At 38.3% G+C, this 22894-nt stretch overlaps 1 protein-coding gene across 4 annotated transcripts in view; it reads left to right on the top strand.

Moving 5' to 3' along the window:
• The window catches only part of MRPS9 (mitochondrial ribosomal protein S9), a 56776-nt gene that overhangs the window by 12224 nt on the left and 21658 nt on the right, over positions 1 to 22894 (top strand). For 3 of the 4 annotated variants that reach the window (XM_081833331.1, XM_081833329.1, XM_081833330.1), the window contains 2 exons: positions 11505 to 11567; positions 11658 to 11688. In XM_081833331.1, coding sequence (XP_081689457.1) covers positions 11505 to 11567; positions 11658 to 11688 — 94 coding nt within the window. Of the gene's footprint in view, positions 1 to 1565; positions 1698 to 11504; positions 11568 to 11657; positions 11689 to 22894 lie in introns of all 4 variants that reach the window. The other variant, XM_081833332.1, reaches the window with a different exon arrangement.

Raw genomic sequence — 22894 nt, 5'->3', positions numbered from 1 at the left:
TTGATGAAGTCCCAATAGTTCATTTTTGCCCTTGCTTCCCTTGCCTTTGGCGATGTTTTCTAGGAAGAAGTTGCTGCGGCTGAGGTCGAAGAGGTTGCTGCCTGTGTTCTCCTTTAGGATTTTGATGGACTCCTGTCTCACATTGAGGTCTTTCAACCATCAAATGCATTATTTTTGTCTTCTGTTTTTGTGGAAGAACTGGGTGTTTCTCAGTTTACATAACCGTGTTTTAAGTAGATTGTTTAGAAGTGAAAAGGTGCTTATTTCAGATAATTAGGAAATTTCTGTTAGTTCTGTTGTTGATAAACGTGGTCCAAGTGGGCCAAACCACAATTCACATGTGAAATGCCAAGTTTCCTCTGATTTGAAGATACTTGAAGACCTAGGCCATGTCCTACTGGTACTTCTCTGGTGCCTGGTAAGTGTCACATGCACCAGGGAATCTGAGAACATTATAGTTGATTGATGGGTTAACATTAACAGAGTTAAGTATTTCTCTCACCGCCTTCCTCCACTGGTTTTCTGGTTGACTTAATTTCACCTTATCATAATATTTAAATTCTGCACTTTTACCATGCTAATACAGATATTTTTGAATAACATCAGGAAAACTGCTTAAAAATGACTGAATTATTTTAACACTTTCTTTGCCTTTGTTTCTCATTTTCTTTTCTGGTACTTCTGAACCTTTCCCGACCAAATCTTTATCTTAATTTAAAATTTTATGGGAAAAGCCCTTCTGCCCCTAACCATTTTTGTTACTTATTTTTTATTATAATTATCTTCTTTGAAATACCATCCATAGCTTTATATTGAACTGGGAATAGTATTTTTATATTGCGTATTTTGGGAAGCCCCAGGGACTCAAGAGATCAGCCCATGGAAGACTTTATCTTTCATGAAATGTTTTTCCAGTGTGGGACAGAGGCTGTCAATTGTAAGGAGTGAGGATGAAGTTGTCTGCCATCTACAAGGAGAGCTTGAGGAAGTCTCTGGAGCCTGTGGCTTTTAATAGAAACCAATTGAGGAAGCCAAAGGGGCAAATTAGTGGGGGTATGGAGAGAGGTGGAGAGTTAAATGCCATATTTGGAAGGGCTTGCACAAATGCCTTTCTACTAAAATAGGTGTGAAGTCACTAGGCCCTGACAGACCCCTTTATGGATGTGGGATGTGCCTGCCACTGAGCTAACTTCTTCTAGCCTGGCTTTGAATTACCACGGAGTAATCCTGGTCAGGAAAGGCGAAATCTTATCATTGGGGCTCCTAGGATAAGAAGACGCTCTGAAAGACAGGAAGCAGGAAGGCTGTCGTGCTCCCTGGTGGGTCTTGCTCCCGTTGCAGGGGCCAGTGCCCTCAGAGCTGATGCAGAGCTTCTAGTAACGAGATGGCAGTGACTTCAGTGAGACCATACTGGTGAGGTGGGTGCTGGAACAGCAGACTGCAGCACATGTGTTCTCATACTTTGCAAACGTGGAGAATGTCCAAAAGCCGTGTCACTACCAGCAGCAGACTTTAGAGAGAAAGGTGATGCACACCTTCCTCCCCTCCCCATTCTTGCCTTTAAGATGGTGGTGGGGACAGTTACTGTGGACCTGGACTGAAGGCCCTGCAAAGTCTGGCTGGAGTGTTCCCTGAAGGGCATGTTGCAGACAAGCCTCTGTCTTCAGGAGCTCTGGAGGATGACCTTGTTCCTTCAGGTAGGCATTCCGAGGCTACAAGAAAGAGGTGGATGCTTGTCATTTTTGTCGTTATGTTTGGTTGTTTTTTTCTTCCTTTTGCTTTGTTTTTGGGGAGAAAAGAGGTGCAAAACAAGCAGGAGTTTTCAGTATTGGTCACAACTGGATATTTATATATATACATATTTTTTTAAGATTTTATTTATTTATTTGACAGAGAGAGACACAGCGAGAGAGGGAACACAAGCAGAGGGAGTGGGAGTGGGGGAAGCAGGCTTTCCGCGGAGCAGGGAGCCCGATGCGGGGCTCGATCCCAGGACCCTGGGATCATGACCTGAGCCAAAGGCAGACGCTTAATGACTGAGCCACTCAGGTGCCCCTATTTATATCTTTTTCTTTCCAGTAGCAAGTTAAGATTAACTGTGGAAAGGAACAGCAGAGGACGGGAGGTGAGGAGAGGACAATGGGGGCTGTCCTGAATTAATAAACACTACAAGAAGACTAATTGGGTATCTGGAGTCTTTTGTGATGTTACTTTCATTTTTGCCCCTTTTGAGTGTTTGTGTGTATATATACCTACATTTTCCTGCAACTTCCTGTATATAAATATCTCTACTTCCTACCCCAGCATTGAAATCCAGGCTGAAATGAGGTGTAGAATCCAAGTGCTCTCGCCTTAGACAAAGTAAGTTAGTCATTCTGGTCAGTAGCAGAGGGCCTCAGTGGTGCCAAGAGAGATGTCAGGAAATTCAGCTTTCCATATGGTTTCCATGATACTGAGTTCCCCATTCAAACCCCCAGGGAATCAAATCACAGCGTATTCAAATGCTCTCACCTCATGGAAGAAAAAATTAGGAATGGCTATCATGACCAGATTCATCATAGAAATCTTCTATTCAAAGATGTTTTGGTTGTTGGTATTCTCTTATGAAAGTGGGTATATATTTGTTAGGTTAGACCAGTAAAATTAAATCACAGACTTTATAACTTTGTAACAGTTTAATGAAGTTTGAGATCCACAATGGTAACATCAGGGCAGTGCTGTCCATACTGCATGAAGGCTTTGGTTAAAATCGTGTAGAGCTGTGTGGTGGCCACTAGCTGTGGGATTGTTTGCAGGTAGTTAATATTAACTAACATTAAAGTTTAGTTCTTTAGTCACACTAGCCACATATCAAGTGCACAACAACCGCATGGGCTACAGACTGTCATATCAGCCAGCACAGATTATAGAATATTTCCATCATCAGAGAAAGTTCTTTCGGACTGTGTTGACCAGAGGATTGCTCCGTCATTTCCCCCAAAGTAAGAATTTGCATTTCTTGCCTTGTGTTATTTGAAAGAAAGGGAACACTTGGGAAGTACAAGTATTGCCATTCTGCAGTTTCATTTTTATAGTGTTTTTCAGTGACATGATTCCAAATACCTGAAGAATTGGTTTTGAAAACAGTTCAAAAATACACTGTAAGAATAAATGGAAATTTAGAAGTGTAGGAAACGGTTGCTTTTATCTGACAGAAACAGCAGGTTTACTAAAACAATTTCAGTTGTTCGGTTATTCAATTATAGAAGAGCAAAAGATTCATGACTTGTGTGTGTATATATATCTGTGTACACACACATGGATATATGTATATGTGTATGTATATACATGGGAGTAGGAATTGAAAATTGAAAACCTGAAATATTCTAGGCTAATAGCAATAGCAGTAAACATTAATTTGTATACTTGTGAAATTTCATTCATACAGAAAAGGAGAAATAATTGTATAATGCATGCCCTATGACCATCACCTAGTTTAAATAACTTAACATTTGCCATATTTGCTTCCCCTGTATATTTTGTGGCTGAACTATTTTCTTTCTCTTTCTTTTTTTTTAAAAGATTTTATTTATTTATTAGAGAACCTGGGGGGCCGGTGCGGGGGGTGGGGGTCAGAGGGAGAGGGAGAAGTAGACTCCCTGCTGAGTAGGAAGCCTGACCCAGGGCTTGATCCTAGGACCCAGAGATCATGACCTGAGTCTAACCAACTGAGCCACCCATGCGCCCCTGAACTATTTTCTTTTAAAGTCAATTACAAACATGATGCTTTACCCCTACATACTTGAGTATACATCTCCAAAAAATTAGGATACTTTCCTATATAACCACAATACCATTATCACATTTAATAAAATTAATTTGAATATAGTCTGTAATGCAGTATGGGATCATTTATATATTAACCTGTGTTTAAATGTCCCCAATTATCTATAAAGTGTTGTATTTTCTAGTTTATTCACTCAAGGACTCTGCAATCAGTTTGCTTCTTTATCCTTTGAGTACTATATTCCCCTGCTATCTGTGGTTTTGCTTTCTGTGGTTTCAGTTATCTGTCCAGAAGCAGATGATCCCCCTTCTGACATATCAAAAGGTCACTAGTAGTCTAACATTACATCACAGTGCCTCCGTCATTCGCTTCACATTATCACATCATGTAGGCATTTTATCATCTCATACCATCACAAGAAGATGTTAGTACAATACAGTAATGCATTTTGAGAAAGAGACCACATTCACATAACTTCTATTGCAGTATATTAATTATTTTATTGTTAATCTCTTACTGTATCTAATTTATAAATTAAACTTTATCATAGGCATGTATGTATAGGAAAAAGCATAGTATATATAGAGATCAGTACTATCTGCGGCTTTAGGCAGCTTCTGAGGGTCTTGGAATGTATCCTCCGCGAATAAGGGGGACTGTGGTACCTGCCGAAGTTGGGGTGGGAAATCATTGACTAAGAAACCAAGGTCCTTTGCCTTCGAGAGCACCCCTCTACATGTGACCAAGGTAAAATCCAAAGAATTGGTAACAGGGCCTGGGAGAAAGAACTGTAAGAAGGCAAAAGTAAGTTATTTGAGGAGCAGCTATGAATGTGCTGTTAGGATAACTTTAGTGGAACAATCCCAAACACAGCTGACAGTTGGGAATGGTTTGGAAACTAGAGAAAGAAGTTTAGCCTCTCTCCACATGAATTTGCTCGACAGGAGGAGAATCAGAGATGGCACTCTGAGGGAACTAGCATTTAAGGGAGGAGCAGAGATGTGTTTACAAGAGACCAGGGAAGAACTTGGAGAGAGGTAGGAACATGGCTGTGAGGGGAAGACAGCAACCTTCTGTGGAAGAGACCTATAGGTCATGAGGCTCCAAAGGGAGGCTTGATGAGGCCAAGCAATCACAGGAGCGGAATTATGGTGAGGCCTGATTGAAATCCTTGAGCTAAAGAGTAAGGTCGTTGAGGAAGTGGGTATGTGCTTCTAAGGATGGATATGGGGATTGAGAGTGGTTTATCGGCCTGGGTGACACTGGAAGTCTTGTGTAGGTGGCTCACACACAGGGCAGGAATTGGTATGTAAAGGAAAGGAGGTGAGCATCAGCCTTTATGATTGCTGCAAAAAGTGTGGAAGTTCAAGCCAGGGGAGAAGGATGGGGAGAGAATAGACTGGCCAGACGGTGTGGTGCTGGAGAGACCTGAGGGCTCTGTCTGCCCAGTGTGACTGACGTAGGGCAGTAGACAAGTGTGGAGAGTGCTCCAACAGGTATAAACAAAGAAGGGAAATGACAGAGCCCCCGGGGAGTCAGGGGAGGTCGCTCAGGAGGGCTGGCCTTGGAGCTAGGTCTCAAAAGACAAACAGGAATATGTTAAATGGAGAAGTGGAATGATGGTATTCCAGGCAGAGAAAACAGTATGTAAAGGACCTGACTTGGCAAGGAACAAGTGACTGCTAAGAAAAGCCAGATGAAAAGTAATTGCTGAAAAAAGGTCATGGCCACTTAACCTTATTTCCCTCCGCGTAACCTAGAAATAGTTGCAGCACAGGTCCTGTACCAAGCCATGTTACTTCATGTGTACTCTGACAGTAACCCCCATATTTGAGATTATGTGTGCATCTGTCTCCGCTGCTGGAATTCCGTCAGGAACCGTAGCTTCCTAAACTCTCTGAGTCCCTAGAACTTAGGTGCGATGAATATTTGTTGAATAAAATTGATCAAGGTAAAACTGATTCACAGTAAATGGTCAGTTTCTTTTCCTTTGAGCACAGTTGGGCTTTTCTCCTAATTTTACCACTAACTAGCTGAATGTCCTTCATGCCAGTGTAGAAGTAAATCCGTTTTCCGAGAGACCTAGGTTGCCTCCCTGACCTCAGCAGGGAAGAGCACATTCAGATATTAAATTTCAGGAGGTTCAGGGTCTAGCTTTGCCACTTTAAGTCTTAAAATAATGTGGAGAAGTGTTTCACATAGAACATTTTTGTATAGCTCACATTTATCTAGTGCATGCGAGATGTTGTGCTTTTACAAATACCTTATTTAATCCCTACAACAACTAGATAAAGCTGATGTCCTTACAAGTTAGAATCACTGGGAATGGTGTTACCGGAGAATATTTTTATGGTTATAGGACATAGTAAGGGTCTTATGTTATTTAGATGTTCACCACTCCCTCTGTTCTGAATTCTGAAGTGCAGCGAGAGTAAGCGTTTTCCTACGTTACAGCACCTGATGCTCTGCCCAAAACACGGCAGTGGGCTGGCTGCTCAACTTCATACTCACACTCAGAATTCTCTTCTTCCTATAAAAACTTTTTTTCAAAATGGTATTTACCTACTTGAGTTTTAACAACTGTTTCAGGCCTGGAAAGCCAACAAAATTGTTTTTTCATAAAATCCAGGTAGTCCTTTGCCTCGGAATTTGGAAGAAATCAATTTAGAGTGCCTATAGGAGATAAATGGAAGTGATAGGTTAGGTTGTGGTCGCACTGTCCCATGCATGCTGAACAGATGACAGAACGCACACTCCTAGTGTGCCTTTCCTGTTTTCTATCTTCTGTTTGGTTAAAAAGTAACCAGTTTATGACTAATAGAACACTGTGTTGTAACTCCACTGGAATTAGAAAGTATATTCCTCATAATTTGGTATAAAAGATGCAATACAGATTTGGGGGAAAAAAAGCGGTTTTATCTTTTTTTTTTTTTTTTTAAAGATTTTATTTATTTATTTGAGAGAGAGAGAACACATGAGAGGGGATAGGGTCAGAGGACAAAGCAGACTCCCTGCCAAGCAGGGAGCCCGACGTGGGACTCGATCCAGGGACTCCAGGATCATGACCTGAGCCGAAGGCAGTCGCTTAACCAACTGAGCCACCCAGGCGCCCAAAAAAAGCGGTTTTATCTTATGTACCGTTTCTTCTTTTGTTCCTTTTCCTGCCATCCTTTGTTTTTCATTGTTTTTACTGAATTTGTGATTTTGCTGTTTATCTAACATGGTGTCTTGCTCTATGGACCTTCTCCACAGTACTTAGTACAGCACCTAATATAGTTCAGTACAAATATAATATAGTTGGTACTGTATAGCATAGTACATTGTACACGCCATATCAGTAATTAGTAATAGAGTATATAGTATAGTATGATATAGTTAGTATAATATAGTTGGTTGTGTTATTATTATCACCTAGGGGTGCCTGGGTGGCTTAGTCAGTTGAGCGTCCGACTCTTGGTTTTGGCTCAGGTCATGATCTCAGGGTCATGAGATTGAGTCCTGTGTCTTGCTTACGCTCAGCACCAAGTCTGCTTGTCCCTCTTCCTCTGCTTCTGCCCTCCCCTCTGCTCCTGCCCTCCCCCCTGCATTGCATGTTCTCTCTAAAATAAATAAATAAATCAACATGATCACTTAATATGGTGAAGAATTATGAATTAGTAAATATGTGTTAATTTATTCTTTGAGATTTTTTTTTTTAATTTCTACCAAATATTAACTTGTTTTTAAGTTAATACAGAGATTGCCTTAAGACCTAGACACCCTTTGCAATTGATGCTTTATTTTCAAGTTCTACTGATTAACTTCCTGGTGACTTGTCTATATCTTAGTTTTCATGAGAAATTTAGCTGCGGAATGAATTCTTTACATTTTCATTGCCTTCTTGAACTCTTTTCAGTAGTCAGCTAGGCTACTAGTAATTTTTATATTTGAAATGATGCCAGTGACAGCTTGAACCTGAGTTGAAAGTTGTTTGGACTTCCGCCCCCGTGATCCTTGCGTGCTTACCCCAGGATGCGGAGTTGTACTTCATTGTACTGCTAATATTCTCACCCAGGCCTTGAGTCAGTAGCCCCTTGGCTAAAATGTCTGACCAGCCTTGGGGCTGCCATGACTGACTGTGGGAACCAGACCTGAAGGCCACCTGGCCCACAGGTGCTGTAGGCTCATGGTAACCCTGCTGAGACAGGTTAGGTTTGGAAAGACCCAACTGACTTATTTTTTAATTTTTAACATTTTCCCCAGCTTTTTATTTTGAAATTTTTCAGATTTCCAGAAAACTTGAATATTCAATGAATACAAACACACACGCACATATATACCTTTCATATAGATTTGCCAGTTGTTAAATATTTTGCCACATTTCCTTTCTCTGTATATATAAAACTTATTTTGAGTGAGCGTTGAAAATGCAGTATCATAACACATAACCCCTATATGTATCAGCATTTACCCCTAAGTACATACATCCTTTATACCATTTTCCATGATACCACTATTATATCTAATACAATTACAATAATTCTACAATGTCATATATTCTATAGTCTATATTTAAATTTCCTCAGTTTTCCCTAAAATGTCTTTATAACTAGCTAGTTTTGTAGAATCCAGACCACTTGTCTTATACAGTTGTCCACATTATGGCTTTCTACTTGCTTTCTTGTGATTAGATTTAGAATGTATAAAGGGTAATACTTATGTGATATTGTATACTTCCTGTTCCCTCACACCAGGAGGTACATAATGAGTTTGTCCCACTATTGATTGTACATCTGACCCCTTGGTGACCAGTAGACCTCTTTATTGTAAAAGTAATTTTTTCCCCTTGTAACTAAGTTATCTGTAGGGTGATTATTTGGGGTTCTATATTCTATTCCCTAGTAACCTTTCAGCCAATGACTTTGTCATCCACTGGTGCTCCTTGGCTGAAATTGGATTACTTTGGAACTTATAAAACAGTGATTTTCTACTTCTGCCATACCGTCTACTTTTATTAACTGGTATTGTTTCATAAAAAGGCCTTCCTTTTCTCCTTGCCCCATCCTTCAGAACCCTGGAGAGAGAGAGAGTGAGTGTGTAGAGGCGTACTCTTCGACATGTATGTATTGAGTGTGTTACCAGGCATTATCATTGTTCTTTGATGTTCACATTGTCCCAAATGTGGCCAGTGGGAGCTGCTTGAAGCTGGCTTCTGTGTCCTTTTGAGCACTTCCTTGTTTCCTGACACAGGAAGGTATCTTAGGCTTATTTTGCACTTTTCCTGCTTTAGGCCTAGAATTAATCATTTCTCTAAGATACTCTGTTCCTTATACTAGGAAATTGTATTTAGAAACCAAGATTGGATACGAGGGGCCACTCATTGCTTTTAGAGTTTCATTGCATCTGTGCTCTTTCAGGGGACAGAACTAAAAAGTACTATCTTTTAAATATTATAGGAATAATCCAGGAAATAATATTTTTTAAAGATCACAAATATGTATTGATTTGTCTAATTCAAACTTAACATTACATTTCTTCTTTTATGTTTGTATCTCTTCTCCTACAGTAACATTTTGGTCACCATACAATTAATACATTTATTTACTTTATGCTATAATATACAGAGAATGTTTCAGAATTTTATTATTAATATTACTAACAATAAGCCTTCCGAGTAAAGTTGAAGATTTCTTTGCTATTCTTTTTTGTCATTAGAAATTAGGTTTATTTGTTTTTGTTTGCGATTTATTTGTTTTTGTTCGTATTAATCTTTAGAGTTTGTTTTTGAAAATTTTAGTCTTTAATATATAAAGCATATTCAGGCTTCGACGTTCAGCTGAATAAAGGCATACCTAGGGAAGCCTTACTCATCCCCTGGCCCTCACCCTGCTGCCGCCCACCCCTTAATAAATGATGATTTTTATTAGTTTCCACTGTACCCTTCCTTGTGGAAAGAAACCTATGTATATTTTCCCCTATTCCTATATGTATTTTCTTATTTCTTTTTCTTACACCAAAGGTCACACTCTGAGTACATTTACTTTGCGTCTTGCTTTTATCAATCTTTTTTTATGGCTAGAGTGCTTGATGGCATGGATGTGCCCTCATTTATGCAGCCAACCTTATGGGGGGGTGTTTCTAATATTTTGTTGTTATAAATCAGTGAATCACCTGTGATGATGTTGGTTTTGCCTGTGGGGGTATAGCTTATATAAAGGAATTCGCCCTGTTTTCTTCTTGTACTTGTTTGATTTGATTTTCTGTGTTTAGCTTTCTGACCCATCTGCAGTTCATTCTCATGTACAGTGTCTGGTTTGCATCCACTTTTATCTTTTTCCTAATGGCAGTCAGTTGTCTCAACATCACTTACTAAAAAGTCCACCTTTTCTCCCTCAGAGAAGGAAAGGCAGAGGAGTCCCTGGTTTTAAAAAATGTTCACAAAATTAGCACTCGGATGTGTGATCTAAGGGTTTCTTTAGTGTCCGTTTTATTGCCAAAAGGCCGAATGGGAGAATGAAGCTTGACCCAGAGATGGGCTCCCTAAGATAACTGAATTGATAAGCCCCAAGTTACAGGTCCCTAACTTTCAGGGGTGAAATCTGGTCTAGCGTATTTACTGTGTGGGTGGGCAGAGAGGTCCATCCTGAGAACAGCCTCTCTAAAAGAACAGCACTGGGTTTATGTGAGCTGCCAGTTCATTTAGAGTTCAGATACAGTGCTAATAAGATCCAAGGCCACAGACTTCTCTTCTGACACCATTCAAGAGAAATGAAAATGCATGTGGTTTGCTTTTAATTGTGAGGAGTGGTGTTCGAGAAGACGCTGTCATGGCTTACACAGTTGTCAAGTTGGTGGCAGTACTAGGAGGTGAGGGGCTTTTGGAAATGTGTGGGGGTGAGATTCGTCACAGGCGCTGGGGATTTTTTTTTTTTTTTTAAGATTTTATTTATTTGACAGAGAGAGACACAGCGAGAGAGGGAACACAAGCAGGGGGAGTGGGAGAGGGAGAAGCAGGCTTCCCTCAGAGCAGGGAGCCTGATGTGGGGCTCGATCCCAGGACCCTGGGATCATGACCTGAGCTGAAGGCAGACGCTTAAGGACTGAGCCACCCAGAAGCCCCAGGCGCTGGGGATATTACTGGCATAGATGGTGGAGAAGGGCCAGGGGTGTTAAGTGACCTGCAGGACAGGGGAAGGGCAAGGCTGCCTACAACAGAGCTGTCACACTCAAAATGCCATGGCATCCCCATTGAGAAACAGACATTTAAGAGAACTTGGTTGGAAAAATGTAGTATAAAAACCTCTCAAAACTTCTAGGAAGAGTTCAAAGAGCATCAGAAACATTGGGGCTATCACAGTGGATGAGGCTTGGAGCCTCCTCTTTTCAGTATTCGGTCTTTGATATTTGCACTGCCAATGGGGAGTTCGAAGGGGTACTCTTGAGCACATTACCACAGAGTTTGTATAGGAGCACCTCTCGTTTGCTTTTAAAAGAGATTTGTGGTATCACATTCATGTTTGAAACTGACACTTGAAAATTATTAATAACCAGTTTAATAGTTACAAATAATTTTTTCTTTGGGGGATGTGTATGTGGTAATTTTTTCTCCTGTTTAAAAGATTATAAGATGAGATAATGTATATGAAACTCTTAGTTTGATATCTGGCATGTAGGAACTCAGGAACTATTAGTCATAACGTTAACTTATGTTTATAACAGTTGTTAATTAACCTTTGTTATATTTGTTATATGTTTTCAGAGAGCTGTTGCTTACCTTTTTCCAAGTGGTTTGTTTGAGAAGCAAGCCAGGCCAATAATGAAGGTAGTTCTCTTCATTAATATTTTTTAAAATTTCACTTAGGTTTATAATATGTTACAGTAATAATCTAATTCATTGTAATTTATTTTACAGCATCCTGAACAGATTTTTCCAAAACAAAGAGGTAAGTTTGCTCAAGAATGAATGAGCATTCTTCCTTTACCGCAGTGTTATGTTACATATCAGCAGTCGCCCACATATGGTGGAGACAGACCCCTGTGTTGTGACAGTTGTGAGGTCGGTCAGTGATATTTTATAACTAACAATAAATGACTGGAATTTATAGACTATTTCTTTCTAATTAAATAATATTATAATTAGATCAGGTTAGAGTTTATGCCTATTCTAATGTCACATTCTAATATGCTTTTTTGAGGAAGAGATTGGTACAGATCTGCTCGAGACTAATTCAACTTTTTTTATTTGAAAATTTAAAATTTTTGTTCATTTCGGAAGCATATTTTCACTGAATATAGACCCCCCTTTTTTTGTCTTTCCTTTATTGATATGATTACATTGTCTTTTGTCTTGCATTGTTTCTGATAAGCAGTTAGCCATCATTCTTGCCTGGCCCTCTGTTTTCTCTGGCTTCTTTTAAGATTTTCTCTTTATCTCTTAAATGTGTAGAATTCAATTTTGAAGAAAACATATACAGGCTTTAAGTTTGCCGGGAAATAATATATTTACTATTTTCCAGTTTACATTAAAAGCCTGTTAGCCAACGTGGACTGGTGGTAGTTATCAGTTAATTTAAAAAGTACTAAAGCTAGGGTGTTTCAGTGGGTCAAGCCTTGGACTCTTAATCTCAGCTCAGGTCTTGATCTCGAGGGTCATGAGTTCAAGCCCCACATTGGGCTCCATGCTGGGCATTGAGCCTACTTTTAAAAAAACCTTTTTTTTAAGTACTAAAACTAGAAATTACTTCTTAAAAACACTCAGTATAAATTTATATTTATTCATCAATCTTTTGCTACAACCCTAGACAGTTTTTTCTTTAAGCAGGTATCTGTTTCTCCCTGTTTCTTTTGCATAACCCTGCTGTCACTGACACATCATCAAAGTTTTTTAGTTTTGATTTCCTCATAGTGGAGCAAAGAACTTAAACTTTCTAAGAAATCTGAGTGTAGAATATTTCTGTATTTCTACAGATTTTTCCTCTAACCACACTGAAGTGGAGTAAACTTTTTTTTTTTTTAGTAACTTGCCTTTCAGTTTTTCTAAAGCATTCAACTTAGTTTTCACAGCAGCGAAAACTGTCTTTTCTGTTTCCACTCATATTTCATCTGTTTATGTAATACTTAATTCATGTAATTACAGAAATAAATATAATTGTAATAAACAGGTTTGGGAATGGACACAGCTAACTCTTAGTAAGCATGTAACTCTGCAGCAAAGATGTGTAGATTTCCTAGAGGAGAGCCTGGTAGCCACAGATGCTCATTGTGCAGGCGGTATTACTCAGTATCTTTTAGAGCCAATTCAGTGGAGATTGGTAAGAGAGCAGATATTTCAATAAAAAATGTACTTGTTTTGCACTGATATTTCTGCTAAGTCTTAACCTGTGTTCAAAGCTAGGCATTCTTTTTTTTTTAAGATTTTATTTATTTATTTGAGAATGAGCGAGAGAGAGCAGGAGCAGAGGGCGAAGCAGAGGCAGAGGGCATGAGGAGGGGCAGAGGGAGAAGCAGACTCCCTGCCGAGCAGGGAGCCTGACGTGGGGCTCGATCCCAGGACCCTGGGATCATGACTTGAGCCGAAGGCAGACACTTAACCGACTGAGCCACCCAGGCGTCCCTTCGCCGCTTGAAATGTTAACTTTTATTTTGAATCTTGTTATAAAAATTAGGGGTTTTTCTATAAATATATTGTCTTTTATATTTCCTCATTTCTTTGACATAGTTGATTATAAACTATAACATCATTTCAATTGATAGCTCTTGAGGAGATAATAAATGAAGGCTGTGTTACAAGTGCACATCAGTTTTAAAGATGCAGCTCAGCTTTATTGAAATAAAACTATATACAAGGCATAGAAACTTAATGGCTTTTCTGTAAATGTGGTAACTGTTTTTTCTTATTTTTAGTGGCTTCTCTATTTTTCAGCCTCACAGTCTCCTCACTTACATGTCTTTGATCTCTTTGTCTCTTTGCATCTCTTATACCTCTGCCCCTCTGAAACTGTTTCTTTCAAATCATACCAGCTTCTCAGTATTAGAAGTTTGTTATTACTATCAGCTAGAATGTAACAACTGAAATGTCTAGACATCCCTGCAAAATGCTCCTGTTATTTTGGAACTATGTCAGTATTGGTAGGATTTTATTACATATTGCAGTTAACTATATTTAGACAGGATTCCTTTAGAATTAGCAAAATATTTTTTGCCACCTACCTACCAATTTTGCTGTACTTTGTAAACATAAGACAAACTAATTTTTTATGTTAAAAAATATCAGTGAAATTTAGATTTGAATAGATATGATGCTTGTAAAGTGCCGTTACTTCCTTTATTAAAAGATAGAAGCTTCCAGATTGAGTTAACATAAAAATCCTGCTCTACTGTTTAAGGCAAGTGATAAAAATATCGGAAAAAACAAAGATATATGCCAGATTGATGACAGATGCAAGGAAGAGTGCCTAACACTAGATGAAATGGAATTCAGGGGGGTCGAGGAGTGGTTCGATGAGACAAGAATTTTAATTGATATTGATAGAATCTAATACCCTTTAAGTGGATTTGATGACCATGAATCTTTTTGTACCATGCATTTAGCATTGAAATGTTCATAGCAAAAGCTGTTAAGTAAGGCTCTAAAGAATTTGAATAACACAGTATGATTTTATAGCTACACATACAAGTACAAAGAATACATTTTTCTATATGGATGCTAATGGAATATTAATAGAACTATGATGTAATAGTTCATAGAGAAAATCTAACAAATTCCAAAAAGTAGAAATGATAGATCTTCTGACTTCAAATCAATAGAACCATAAAGCTGTTGGATTAAAGAGGAAATCAGAATGGAAATCACAGATTATATAGAAATGTGGAAAGATGAGAACAATTCATATCAAACTCTACGGGATATAGACAGGTATTATGCAGAGACAGGTATTATGCAGAAGCAAACGTATTTATGAGACATTAACAGATACTAGAAATAAATGAACTCAGTATTCATTTCAAGAAGGTAGGAAAGGAACTAAGTTGATGAATGAAGAAATTTTGAGGTAGGATAAATAAAACCAACTAGTTCTTCGAAAAAGCCAATGAAATTGATCAACTTCTGGCAAGTCTGGTCAAGGAAAAAAGAAAACATAAAATTTAGGACAATATTAATCATTTTAAATAACATTCAGAGGATAGTTTTAAAGTGAAGATTGTTGTGGGTAGCTTTATTCTAATTAATTTGAAAAATATCCTAATTAATAGGGACGCCTGGGTGGTTCAGTTGGTTAGGCATCTTCCTTCGGCTCAGGTCATGATCCCAGGACCCTTGCTCAGCAGGGAGCCCGCTTCTCCCTCGGCCTGCCGCTCCCCTTGCTTGAGCTCTCTCTCTCACTCATTCTCTGACAAATAAATAAATAAAATCTTTAAAATATGTATATCCTAATTAATAACTAGTATTTATTGAAACGTAGAGTGGGCCAGGCAACAGTTCTAAATGCTTTGTATGTATTTACTCATAATCTTCACCACAGTTTTATTAAGTAGATACTATCATGTTCCCCATTTTACAGATGAAGGAATTAAAACCTGGAGAGTAATCTTCCAAGAACACACAGCTAGGAAGTGGCTGAGGCAGGGGGGAGGAGTTAAGATGGTGGAGGAGTAGGGGGACCGTAAGCTTGCTTCGTCCCTCAATCACAGCTAGATAAATATCAAATCGTTCTGAACACCCAAGAAATCAGTCTGACTGAGAGAATAAAACTGCAAGCCTGCAAGGAAGTGGCTGAGGTAGGATGTAGGTAGGCCCTGACAGTCTCGACTCCGAAGCACTGCCACACCTCCCTGACTCTCAAACAGTAATACAACAGTATTGTCTTAGGGAGAATATTGGTTAGACTAAAAGCTGGAGAAGTCAAAGGTAATCAGAGATCTAACCAGAGAAGTACCAGGCCCAGAGGTTCTTTGAGTTCTCTCATACTTGTAAAAGCTTGAATTTTATATTATGTGAACTGTTGCAGAGTAGAAAAAATAAAACTTGCAGGTTCACTTTATAGGCTCACACAATTACTAGATCTGGATGTGAACTGCAGAAAAACCTGTAGTCTAGTCTCATCTCATTAAATAAAATGATAGCAAACCAAATAAAGCATTATATTAAGAGAATATACCAGAGGACCTTTTTACCCCCAGGAATATAAGGATGGTTTAATATTAGGAATTTATTAGTGTGTTATTTGAGTCAGGGAATAAATCTTTTCATAGATAAAAAAAGGTCATTAAACAAAATTCAGCATTTATTTTTTGATGAAAGTCTTAATCTAGAAGTAAAAAGAAACTTTATTAGTTTGAGAAAAACTATCAGGAGAAACAGAAACACATTAAATTAAAAAACATACCACTGGATTACTTTACCTTACGTTCAGGAATAAGATAAGTATGCCCACACTTGCCTCTGGTATTCAGTATTGTTTTGAAAGGCTTAACCAGTGGGATTAAAAAAGGTAGAGAGGTTAGGAATAAGTCAGTTATTATTCACAGATGTTAGGATTGCCCATCCAGAAAATACAAACCACAAACTAAAAACTATATTAGACTTACAATAGAATATCATTATTTGCATATCTGAATATTAAAAATATTCAAATTATGAGTTCTAATTTTTTTAAATGATACTTTTTTTTTTTTTAAGATTTTTATTTTAGAGCACGCAAGAGAGAGAGAACGCGAGCAGGGAGTGGGGCAGAGGAGCAGAGCGGGAAGGAAAGGGAGGAGGGGAAAGAATCTCAAGCCCACTCCATGCTGAGCACAGAGCCTGACCTGGGGCTCTATCTGAGATCATGACCTGAGCCGAAATCAAGAGTCGGATGCTTAACCAACTGAGCCACCCAGGTGCCCCTTAAGTGATACTGTCATAAAAACATGCCACAGTATAGGTAAAGGGCAAAATGCTAATTGTGCAGAATGATATGAGCATCCTGCCAGTTGACAACTTGGTGGCCAAATCCACACAAGTCAGTATGGAATGGAGTGTAATGATGATTTAAGTAACATGATAATCACATTGGTAACAAATAAATTGTGATTTTTCTCTGCCTGTATGTATTTTGGTGGACAGGAACTGTTTTAAAAACATTGAATTCCAGCTTTAAAAATACATATCTACATATACACATAGAAAAATATGTATCCCGTGTGTATTCTGTTTTTTTCATCATTTCTTTGTATATACTTCTTACTCATCTTTGTTCTAATTTTACATCTATAATTAAATTATGAAACTCCTTTTGCTAAAGTTTCCCTTGTCATCCTTGGTTGAATGGAGTTCATTTTCTAAAAGATTCTTCAAAGAGGTCTCATAGATTACAAAATTTCTTGAGCACTTACGTGTTTAAAATTATTTTCCTATAGCCTTGATACTTGAAGGACAGCTAGGCTGGAGGGAAAGATCTTTGGTTCACACTTTCTTTTTTTGAGTTTCCTGAAAGTGCTTGCTATAGTTGTCTTGCTTTGTTGTTTTTAAGAAGTCTTAGATCAGTCTAGTTATTCTTTCCTTATAAGTCATTTAATCTTTTTCCCTGGTGGTCCTAAGGATTCTTTATCTTTGTTGAGTAGCTTTGTGGAAGTATGATGTTGAGTTGATTATTAAGAGTTAGCTTACTGGGGCGCCTGGGTGGCTCAGTCATTAAGCGTCTGCCTTTGACTCAGGTTGGGATCCCAGGGTCCTGGGATCGAGCCCCACATCAGGCTCCCTGCTCGGCAGGAAGCCTGCTTCTCCCTCTCCCACTCCCCCTGCTTGTGTTCCCTCTCTCGCTTTGTATCTCTCTGTCAAATAAATAAAGTCTTTAAAAAAAAAAAAAGTTAGCTTACTGTGCTGCCGATGAGGTCTTTCAGTATCATAGATTAAGTCCTTTACACCCAGAAAGGTTTTTTTTAATAGTTATAAATACTAGTTCTGTTCCACTTTCTGTTTTGCCCCTTGGGACTCCAATTATATAAATGTTATTCCTTCTTTGGTTGTTTTTCCACTTCAACTGCAGTCTGTCTCTGACTCATCTTCCTTTTTTTTTTGGTCTCATCTTCATTTTCTTGACTGTTTTTCTACTTTTTCTCCAGTGTCCTTTATAATGTTTTTAATCTACTTCTTCTTTGGGTAATTTATAAGTCAGTCTACATTTCTAATGATTTTAGCTTTTTTCCTGTTTTTTCCCTGAGTTTAATCAAGTTGTTTCATTTCTTTTAGTTGTCCATTATGAGCTCATATTTTGAAGATTTGATTCAGAGTGTTCTCCAGTAAACCCAAATGCTTGTTTGAAAATATTTAATTCAGTTTGGAGTGTTGCATTTCACTTTCCTTCTGTTTTGTCATTGGTTTTGGTAAGGATGAATTTTCTTTAGCTGAACATTTGGATTCTCATTTTCTGTTTTATTTTTGTAGCAGTCTTTAAAAAATAGATGGAAGTAGGTGTCTGCATTTCTGTGGACAGAAGTGTCCTTTTTTTTTTTTTAAGATTTACCTATTTATTTTAGAGAGCGAGCACAAGCAGGAGGGGCAAAGAGAGGGACAGAACATATCAAGCAGACTCTGCGCTGAGCGTGAAGCCCAACACAGGGCTTGATCCCACAACTCCAAGACCACAGCCTGAGCTGAAACCAAGAGCTGGGCACCCAACCAGCTGTGCCACCCAGGTGCCCCAGAAGTGTCCTATTTCTTAATCTACTCAATGGAATTTAAAAAAAAGAGTGTATCCAGAACATGACAGAATTGGCTCAAGACTTAAAAGTTTATTTATGATTTTGGAATTAAGAAATTTACATTCTAGAATAGAATTAAAGTGACTAGTTGAAGGATAAACATACAACTATCAAATAATGGATAATATTATGTCCTTAAGTCATAAAATGAAAAGGACAAAGATCAATAAATTATCTATTTTAAAATTCAAAACTTCTCTTTGGAAAAAAGACAGTATAAATTTAAAAAGCAAGCAACAGGGGTACCTGGATGGCTCAGTCAGTTAAGCGTCTGACAAAATAGGCAATTCATAAATGAAAATACAAGTAACCAGTAAACACAGGAAATTATCAGATCAGAAACAATGTTTTATAAAACAATGATAGATCATTACACTTACCAGATTAGAAATTATAAATATTATGTGTCAGCAAAAAATTAGAAACCATCTAAACATTTACCAATTAGGGTAGCTAACTAAACTGTCACAGAATCCTACCGTGGAGTAATATGCTGATAATCGAGAGAGAGGTAGTTTCAGGGGTGCCTGAGTGGCTCAGTCTCGGTTAAGCGGCCAGCTCTTGATTTTGGGTCAGGTCATGATCTCAGGGTTGTGAGATCAAGCCTTGTGTCGGGCTCCGCACTGACACTGGAGCCTGCTTAAGATCCTCTCTCTCCTCTCCCTCTGCCCTACTACTCCCCCCTCATTCACACATACTCCCGCTCTCTCTCTCTCTCCCTCGCCTTCTGTCTCTCAATCCCCCCCAAAAAGAGAGAAAAAGGTAGTTTCAGTTGTATCGGTACAGATGAGACACACTGTTGGGTGAGAAAAGGAAGTGAAAATGGTGTAGTGTTGTCCTAGTCCATTCAGGTTACCATACTCTCGGTAGCTTACAAACCAAAGAAATTTATTTCTCCTAGTTCTGGAGGCTGGGAAGTCCAAAATCAAGACAGCAGGTGAGAGCCTGCTTCCTGGTTCATAGACCACTGTCTTTCCCTGTGTCCTCACATGGCGAAGGGACCCAGGATCTCTGGGGTTCCCTCTGTGAGGGCACTCATCCTATTTATGAGGGCTTTGCCCGTATGACCCGGTCACCTCCCAGAGACCCCACACCAAAATACCAGCACATTGAGGATTAGGTTCCGACATGAATTTTGGGGGCAGGGGAAGACAAATTGTCTATAGGAAGTATGTAGTGTAAATACAGCTTAATACCATTTGTGTTTTTTTTTTAAATACCATTTGTGTTTTTAAAAAACATGCAGACAGTCCTCTGTATTTCAGTAGGTAGACATAGGTAAATGTACTGAAAGAGTCTAGAACAGTCAACTTCAGCCTTGCCTCTGGCAAGGGAATTCTAATATTTAATCTTTATAAAAAGAATAAAAAGATGTGTTCAGAGGGAAATTTATAGCATTGTGAATGCGTATAGTAGAAAAGAAGATCTAAAATCACTTATCTAAGCTTCCATCTTAGGAAACTAGATAAAGAAGAGCAAATTAAATCCAAAGTAAGTAGAAGAAAAAATGATAAAAATTATAGCAGAAGTCAGTGAAGTTGAAAACAGGAAATCAGTGGAGAAAATCAACAAAAACTGGTTCTTTGATAATAGATTTTATATGTCAGTTTTATCAATAAAATCAATGAGCCTCTAGTCAGGCTAACTGAAAGAAAGGAGTGTGGACACAGATTACTAGTACCAGAAATGAAAGAAAGGATACTGCTACAGATCCCAGGGACATTAAAAGGATAATCAAGGAATACCATGAACAACTCTATGCCTACAGATACAATAACCTACATGAAATGGACCATTTCCTTGTAGGTTAGATACAATCTGCCAAAACTTACACCAGAAGTAGACAATTTGAATAGGCCTATATCATTTAAAGAAATTGAATCAGTAGTTAATAATCCAGAAGACCTTGGGTTTGGCCATGGCTTTTTATATACAACACCAAAGGAGAAGCTGGATTTCATTAAAATTCAAATTTTCTATGAGAAAGACACTGTCAAGAGAATGAAAAGACAAGTCACAGATTGTAGAAAATATTTGGAAAAGACATATTGATAAAGGACTGTTATCCACAATACACAAGGAATTCTTAAACTCAACAGTAAGAAAACCAATGACCCAATTTAAAAATTGGCCGAAGTTCTTAATAGATACCACAGAAGATATATACATGGCAAACATATGACAAGATGCTTCACATCAGGGAAATGCCAATTAAAGCAACGGTGAGATATCACTACATACCTGTTAGAATGGCCAAAATCCAGAACACTGACACCACCAAATTGTGCCAAGGACGATGAGCAACAGGAGCTCTTGGGACTACAAAAATGGTACAGCCACTTTTAAAGAGAGTTTGGCGGTTTCTTACAAAACTAAACATAACTCTTCCCATATGATCCAGCATTTGTGTTCCTTGGTATTTATCCAGAGGGGTTGAACACTTAAGGCCACACAGAAACCTGCAGACAGATGTTTATAGGGCAGTAGGTGGAGCACAGAGGACCCTTAGGGCACTGAAATTACTCTGTATAGTATTATAGTGGTGGGCCCAAACCCACCGAGTGTATAACAAGAGTGAACCCTAATGTTAACTATGGACTTAGGGTGATAATGATGTGCCAGAGCGAGTAGGCGTATCACTTGTAACAAAGGTACCACACTGTTAGGGGATGTTTATAATGGAGGTGGCTATGCATATGTGGGAGCAAAGATGGTATATGGGAAATCTCTGTCTTCCTCTCAACTTTGCTGTGAACTGCTCTAAAGAAAAAGTTTGTTGAAAAAATAGTGAAAGAAGGGTATATTGCATAAAGTTAATTTTATAGAAAACAGTTAAATGAGGGGGCAGTGTCAAGAACAACAAAAACTAAAATACAGATAAAACTTACAAAAATATGCAAGAGTTTTTATGTAGAAAATTATGAAACTTAAAGCTCATAGGTGAAAGCCTAAATAGAAAAAAGATTTCATGTTCCTGTAAAGAAAGATATTGCAAAGTTATTTCCTTAAAAATTATGAACAAACATATATAATTTGAATCAAAGTCCTGGTAGGACTTTTGGGAGATATTTATAAACTTTATTTGAAAGAGTGAATGTGCAAGAAGCAGAGAAAAATTTTTAAAAAGAAGTAAGGATAATGTAGCAACCTTACCCTACCAGCTATCAAAATGCAGCAAAAGCTTATTTTAATCAAATGGTGGTAGTGGTGCAGTATTCTGACAGACCAACCTGTGGACGAGATTATTCAGCATTAGCATGTTTGTTTATACCACATTTTGTGAATTCTAAAAGTTTTCAGTTTTAACAATTTGACAACAGGATTCATTTTACAATTAATGTAAACCATGATGATCAGCACTTTTTCCTTCCTTCTTTGTATAAGATACATGATGGGACATCTTAAAATCTGTGACATCTTAGATTGAGTGAAGTATTATGAAATCAAGTATATACACACACACCTCTATATGCTCACACTCTCACACATGAAATGAGACCCAACTCAGAAACCCCTCCCAACTTTTACAGTAGAGTCTTATCTGCAACCATGATATTTGTCTTTCTTAGGCGCTTTCTAACTGACTGCTTTAACGATACAGAGCAAATGGATTGCATAGTGAAGTTATAAATATTGGAAAATATGCAGGATTTCATGAAGTGTGTGAAAATGATGTTGGAGAAGTATTTAATTCATCCACAACCATTGGCATATAAGAATCTGGTTTTCTTTTTTAAGCTAAAATCCCTATCAAGACTTTTCTTCATAATTTACTATGAAATTTTGGTCTTTGTTTTAAATATATTCACTTAAAGTGGCCTATGTGTAGTGTCAGTTATCCTCAGAAGCAGAAGTATTCTATTTATTGTACAGGTGGTATTTCAACACAAGAGCGTAGTGGAGCGCCTGGGTGGTTAAGCGTCGGACTCTTGGTTTTGGCTCAGTTCGTGATCTCGGGGTCATGAGATCGAGCCCCACTTTGGGCTCTGTGCTCGGCGTGGAGTCTGCTTGAGATTCTCTCTCCTTCTCCTTTTGCCCCTACCCCTGCTCATGCTCGCTCGAGTGCTCTCTCACACACTCTCTCTCTCTCAAATTAATCTTTAAAAAAAGATTACTCAACAGAAGAGTATAGTATCAAAAAACTGATGGGATAAAGATTCTCTTTGCTGGACAAGGTAATAACTTGGATTTCTGCCTGATGAACATAGATTTCAGATAAATGAAATTTCTGAACATGAAAAATTTTTTTTTTCCAGAAGAAAATATAGGAAAATAGTTTCTAGAAAGCCTAAAGTCTTAAAGCATGCTCTCTCCATAGGAGTGATGTTGTCCCCGGGGGGGGCATAAATGGATTCATAGGAGATGAGAAAAGTCTGAGCTGTTAGAATGTTTACAGCCCTCCAAAGG

This window comes from Leptonychotes weddellii, chromosome 10, assembly GCF_054177405.1.
Source record: "Leptonychotes weddellii isolate Sample4059 chromosome 10, ASM5417740v2, whole genome shotgun sequence".
In the NCBI taxonomy this organism is placed as follows: Eukaryota; Metazoa; Chordata; class Mammalia; order Carnivora; family Phocidae; genus Leptonychotes; species Leptonychotes weddellii.
This window is presented reverse-complemented; position numbering and strand designations above follow the sequence as displayed.